This window comes from Rhineura floridana, chromosome 9 (genome assembly GCF_030035675.1).
Source record: "Rhineura floridana isolate rRhiFlo1 chromosome 9, rRhiFlo1.hap2, whole genome shotgun sequence".
NCBI lineage: Eukaryota > Metazoa > Chordata > Lepidosauria > Squamata > Rhineuridae > Rhineura > Rhineura floridana.
The window spans coordinates 901,557-908,538 of NC_084488.1; the positions used below are offsets into that span (position 1 = coordinate 901,557).

Sequence of the window (6,982 nt, forward strand, 5' to 3'; positions counted from 1 at the left end):
ATTTAGCACCAGCAGTTTATGAGCCTGATAGATTCATAGAAGCATAAGCACAAAAAATTAATACATTTCACATTCTTTGTATTCTAGAATAGACATATTTTGTTACTACTCCATTAATGATCAATCAGCTGGATAAAGTTAAAACTGGCCCTTCAGATATGAAGATCATGCCCACTATCTCTGATAAGTCAGCTTGAAGAGAGAGCTTTGCAAGACTATGGAAACTTGACTTAATAATTCTAATAAAGAAAGATTTAACCGAAGAACTTAAAAAACATACAAATGATTTCCCTCCCCAAACAGACTGTGTGGAAAATTTTAGATGGCTGATAATGTGGGATACCTACAAGGCAGTAAAAAGCAGAGAACTTAAGAGGCATGCTTATCAGAGATATGTAAATAACTGCTTATTGTGAGGAAACAACTCAAACTAAAGCAAGCTAAACTGAACTTGAACAAACTGAAAATCATTATTTTTTCTGAAATAAAGAATGTGTGAAAAATCTAATAAAGCTGATAAACTATTTGCATATATTTTAAGAAAAGAAAAATCAACAGTGATTCACCCTGTAATAACAGTACAAGATTGGACCAATACAGCAAAACAAATTACTATGGAATTTGATTTTTTATAGAAATGTATACAAAGACAACCAAGAGGAGAAATTATGAATCTGTAAAGCCCTCTTAATTAATTTTGCCCGAAGTAAAAGAAGATATTGGAAGAAGTTAAAACTGCAATTAATGAACTGAAGAGTAATGAGTTGAACTGATAATAAGGCACCAGATGGAATGGGTCTGGTCTGGATCCTTAGTAAATGCTTCCCTAAATAATGAATCGAAGCTATTCTGGGCCTTAGTTACAAATGCCCTAGGTTCACATGCCCCTTTGCACTGCAATATCAAACCTGAAATTTGGGAACGTTACTTCTCACACCAATTTTCAAGGCATAGGAATAATTCAAGCTGGTCTTCAAATCTGGTAAATACAAACAACTTACCGGACTGGCCCCCGGTAGTGCAAGAAGAGGTAGTCACCCAGATTAACAAACTCAAAACCGGAAAAGCCCCAGGAATAGATAAAATTCTCCCAGAAATGTTAAAAAATAATATTAACTGGTGGGCTCCATTACTCACATCCCTTTTTAACCAGATAAATCTGCATGGAAAAATCCCCTCAGCATGGCTTGAGGCGGTGATTATTCCAATACACAAAAAAGGAGATAGGGAGGATCCTGCTAATTATAGACCCATCAGCCTCCTCTCTGTGATAGGTAAGGTATTTGGGAGTCTCCTAAATACCAGACTCCAATCTTGGATAGAGGAGGAAAACATCTTGGGACAAGAACAAATAGGCTTTCGTAAGCATAGATCTGCTATAGATCATTGCTTAATTTTGAGATTCCTGGCGGAAAAATACATGAGTGGTATAAATAGAGGCCTTTTTGTGGCATACATAGATCTCAAAACAGCTTTTGATACAGTCCCAAGAGACCTTCTATGGGCCAAATTAAATCTGACCACAATAGATAAGCGACTATTATTTTTGATTAGCCAGCTCTATCAATGCACTTCGCTAAGAGTGCGATATGGGACAGATGGAAACCTAACTAGATCCATCTCTGCAAACATCGGAGTTTGACAGGGTTGTGTACTGGCCCCTACTTTGTTTAACCTTTTTCTAAACGACCTAAACAACAAATGCTCTAATGGAAATCTCCACTCCCCAAATATTGCAGGAGTGAGCTGTCCTCTGCTACTTTATGCAGATGACACGGTCCTGATGTCCTTCTCTGAAATTGGCCTTAAACGCCTGATCCGGACTTTTATTCGCTACTGTGAACAAAACTTTCTTACAATCAATCATACTAAGTCCAAAATAATGAAATTCTCCAAAAACAGTTCAAAACATCTTTGGAAAATAGAAGGTATATTGTTTGAACAAGTTAAGAAATTTAAGTATTTAGGCATTCTATTCTGTCCCTCACTCGCCTGGGCCCCTCATATTCAGGCTGTAACTCAAACAGCCCATAATATTTCAAAAGCCCTAATTAGGTTCTATTTTACAAAAGGCGGTTGTTTCATACCCGCTGCCATAAAATTTTTTAAAATTAAAATAATATCACAGCTCCTCTATGGAATCCCGATTTGGGTTACTCATTATAATAAAAAAATCGAGTCAATATTATCAACTTTTCTTTTATCCATTTATGGTTTACCTAGATGTGCTTCTTCAGCTGGCCTCCGTCTAGAGTCAGGATTCAACTCCTTAGAATGTACAGCATGGCTGCAAGCATTTAATTTCTGGCTCAAGATAGCCTATTCGGGGCCCCTTTCAGGACTTACACACCTTATATGGAAAGACCCATTTAAAAGCTCATGGTCAAAAATTTTCGAAGGGAAGCTAAATCACCTAGGCCTGTCTTTAGAACTTCTGTCATCCTGGGGCTTTGAAACAGCCAAAGCAGTTATTACTCAACGAATTAAAGATCTTGACCGGCAGTATTTATTCTCCAAAGCACTAACATCTTGCTCCCCCCTTCAATTTGGGTTGAATTTTAGCTTCCCATCTTATATGTCTTATTTAGAACAGCTAAATTTTTCACAATATAGGTTTCTGTTCTCTAGAGCAAGATTCAATTGCCTGCCCTCTGCTCTCCTTACAGGCCGCTTTCAAGGTACCCCCTTTCTCAATCGCTATTGCATTTGCAATACAAATACTCCCGAAACCCTAGAACACGTTCTTCTCAAATGTGAGCTATATAAGGATATAAGAGCTAAAATTATCTTACCACTCACTCTTGGACTCTCTAATAAACATCCAGAACGGACAGTCTTCCATCTTTTGTCTGACAAAAATAAACTTACAACCGAAGCAGTTGCTAAATTCCTTTATATAGCGCAGTCGTTGCGGAAAAGACAAGTGCAACGTGTTCAATGCTGTTGACACTCTTATTTTAAACGATATCTTAACTATGAAATTGTATGAACACAAATCCTTTTTATGTATACAAATCCTTTTGTATGTACTTAAATCCTTTTATGTTTTTTCTATGTTTTATAACTGATTGGGTCTATGACTGTAATTAAATAAATAATAATTTGGTCTGGATATTTAAAAAGCAATTTACACACCCTTTAACTTCTACTACTGGGCTTCTACTGGGAAGAAGGGCAATATATAAATCTAATAAATAAATAGAACAAACACTATCAACTCAAGACAATTAACCAAATGCCAAGAACCTAGGAATAGGCTAAAATAGAGAATAAGGATGTCGCCTTCCAAGGACAACTTCATACAGACTGATATTCTCACTAAATCAATATATGAAAATTTGGACCAAAATATTAGCAAACTGCTTAAAAATAATAATCGGGCAACATATTAGGAAAAACCAATTGGGTTTCATAAAGGGCAGGCACTTGACACATAGTGTTAGGAAACTGGTGGATAGTATTTATATATATAAAAAAGCCAGGCTGGCTCATTCCACATAAATTGCTTAGAAGAGTACCTGCACATTTTGCTTTATGAAAGGTCAAATTCTGTGCTACCTACAGGGGGCACCACTGAAGATCTTTGCAGGCACTGTGGCGCTTGCAGGAGATGCGATGGCAACCCCTGGTCTAAACTACAATTGTCTTGGACTGGATGCATATCCACTGTCAAAATGAATATATTACCATAAGCACTATTTTTATTAACAAATATTCCACTTACAGTAAAACAGTAAGATTTGTTCACTGCTTTCATATGGAATAATTAAAACAACAGAATTGCTTTAAATCTATGTACACATCTACGGAAAGAGGGAGCTTAGCAATAGCTAATATCTTATGTTACGATTCATGCAATATCAGAAATATATCAGATTGGATTATCTCAAATGAACTGAGAAAGTATGAACAGCGACTCATACCCAAGAAAGGTACAAAGTAAGGGACTGAAGATTAAGGATGTGTACAAGCCACTTCCGAGGTTTGGTTAAGCCACAAAAAGAAAACGTCCCCTTGACTTTGTCAATACACATCATATGCTTATAATGAACTAACAGGATATTGGGAAATATGTAGGTGTGAGAACAACACAGCTTGTATAGCTTACAACATTTTGAAACGTTATTTCATCCAGTGATCTCAGAGTTGCCAAGAAGTCAAAAATTAATGGAGACTGTATTTCGTAAGGGAGACAGGGGGTTACAAACCTCATGGTGCAGTGGAGAAAACTGATCTCAGTAAAACCTACTGGTGAAGGGCAGGCAATAAAAATAAATATAATAATGATAGCTGGAACTCAGGCAGAATTGAACTTTGATGCTGCATACAAATGTAACTTAGCAAAAACGCTGTTTAAGTATTAATGTTGACTTTTTAATATTTAGAATTATTTCAGATTTTACTAATGAGAGAATAGCAAACTGTTAAAGCATTACCTGTTGTTCCAAAGCAAATCTCTTCATCATTTTTTCCTCTGGACTTATTTTGGTATCATATTCACCAAAACGTTTATCTTTAAATACATTGGATTTTTCCTTTTCTTTGTATTCTTTCAGTAAAGTCTGTGTACGCTGAAAAGCAAAGCATCACAAAATATGAAGGCAGAATGAATGCTACTCAAACAGGGAATTAATAAGAAATGACTACACATGCTACGAGAGCCAGTGTGGCGTAACGGTTAGAGTGTTGGACTACAACCTGGGAGACCAGAGTTCAAATCCCCACACAGCCATGAAGCTCGCTGAGTGACCCTGGACCAGTCACTGCCTCTCAGCCTCAGAGGAAGGCAATGGTAAACCACCTCTGAATACTGCTTACCATGAAAACCCTATTCAGAGGGTCGCCATAAGTCAGGATCGACTTGAAGGCAGTCCACTCCTTCACACATGCTACAATCCAGATATTATTAAGTCGCAATGTTATTTCCTTATATGTATTATGATTTCAAGTTTTTCAACTGCTCAGTTCTCCTAGTTTTTAGTTCTCTCATCTACTTTTTTCTTAGCATTATAGACTTTAGCCTCAATTGTAATTGGTCTTAGAACTTTATCCTCTTGATCATTTCCTGAAATTAAATGATGTATACAGTAGTTAAGAAATACTACAGATGAGCCATTCTTGCTTTTAGTTCACATGAACTTGCTTTTAGTCATTCCCTGCCTCACGTCCAGGCCATCTGCTACCAACTGTCCTCTGGAAAGGATCCCAGGATAGGGGATGCAGGTAAAGGCTACCTCAAAGCCTGTATTTCAAAAACAGGATGGATAATTGTAATGGATAAAACACACTTGTACACTATGCCATCACAAAGGGACATGGCTATATTTACAACAGAGTGGAAATTGTTAAGGTTGTGCATAGTCAAAAGCATACACATGCATCATACCATCACATGGAACACACAAGGAGGATTGCAAGTGTCTGGCACCATTTCCCAGCATAAATTTAGCAAGAGTGCAATGCACATCTCATGCTCTCCCAGTCAGCAGAGTACAGGCAGAGGCAGAGCCTCTCCCATTCAATCAATTGACAACCTGCCATCTAATTGCAAGTGATCTTGTAGGTGGTCCCTATGGAACTGTTACTATGAGGAGGCAGAAGATGAAACAAATGGGTTGTAGTAAACTTTTACTTAGAGCAGATCCGCTTAAATTAATGGACCTAAATTCATCATGGCCATTAATTTCAATGGGTCTACTCTGAATAAAAGTTAATTGACTACAACCCTATGCCATTTTAATACAACATACCTGGTGGGTTCTGGGTATGATTTGATAAGACTATTTACATGTTTTTTTTAAATTGATCTTTGTTTTATTGAGTTAATTTAATTTTTTTAATTGTTATTTTCCAAAGTTTTGGTTATAGAGCACATAATAAATGTAATAAATAATCAAACAAGCAAGCAAAACATTCCATTCATAAATGGAGAAACAATCTGCCCTCTAATGTTAAGGTTAAAAGATTTATCTTGTTCCACCCTGGGGAACAGGCACTAAGCCTCTGAGACTTAGGAGCCGAGTTTTCTTGCACACTACGGCAACAACGAGGGACACTCGCTCACCTTCTTGTGGGCTTTGGAGCGCGTGACACCCGGCCGTCCTATATCGTGCCTGGTCTTCCTGCCCAAAATATGGAATTTTTGCCTGTTGACCTTCACCTCGAAAGGATTACCCCGCACCGAAGGGGCGGCGACGCCACCGCCCCTTCGCTTGGCTGCTTTGCCCATGGTCGACGAGAGCAATTCACACAGCGCGCTCCCAAAATCTGTCCAGAGATGCCTCAAGGGAGACCCAGCCACCGCTCAATCCCTCTCTGCCGGTGCCGATCCACGCGGCCTACACGATACGTCCCAGAAGCCTCTCCCACCACCTCTCGCGAGCAACCTCCCCAATCTCGCGATGTCTCCCGCTAGTTTGAAGTGGCTAAGAGAAATTAGGCATCACCCAGTCATCCTCAGGCGGCTGTATCCTCTCGCGGCTCTTCACGATTTTTCGGTCGTTTTATTCTCCATGACTGCCTTCTCTAACTGATGTAACTTTCCTAAAAACCAGACTAGTTAGGCTTCAGTTGTTTTTATGCCTAATTTCGCAAAAGCAGAACTGTATAGGACGAAGATCTATTAGTCCACACCAAACGGGGGAAGGGGAGAAAGCTCAACCGAACTGTGTAGGATCTATAGAGTTAGGAAAATAAGAGTGATAATTTCATTGACACAAAACTTTATGGTTCCTTTTGATAACATTTATTTCAGTGATGGAGAACCTGTGGCTATTGTCGTTAAACTCCAACCCCCATAATCTCTGAGATAGTGGATGGGGCAAATGGGAGACACAGTCGTAACATCGTTGGAGGACCACTAGTCCCCAATCCCTAATTTATTTTCTCCAGGCGGAAGTGAGAACTGCCTATTGGAAATCAAGGAAAAAAGCTTTTAGCACGTAATTGTCTGGGCAATTGTCTCAGAAACAAAAGTGTACAG

At 38.6% G+C, this 6,982-nt stretch overlaps 1 protein-coding gene across 1 annotated transcript in view; it reads right to left on the bottom strand.

Moving 5' to 3' along the window:
- NOP14 (NOP14 nucleolar protein) overlaps positions 1-6,427 on the bottom strand; it is a 43,416-nt gene extending 36,989 nt beyond the window's left edge. The window contains exons 1-2 of the mRNA XM_061584693.1: positions 6,065-6,427; positions 4,437-4,571 (exon numbers count right to left, since the gene is read on the bottom strand). Of these exons, the coding sequence (XP_061440677.1) occupies positions 4,437-4,571; positions 6,065-6,229 (300 nt within the window). The 5' untranslated portion in view covers positions 6,230-6,427. The remainder of the gene's footprint in view (positions 1-4,436; positions 4,572-6,064) is intronic.
- Positions 6,428-6,982: the final 555 nt, after the last annotated feature.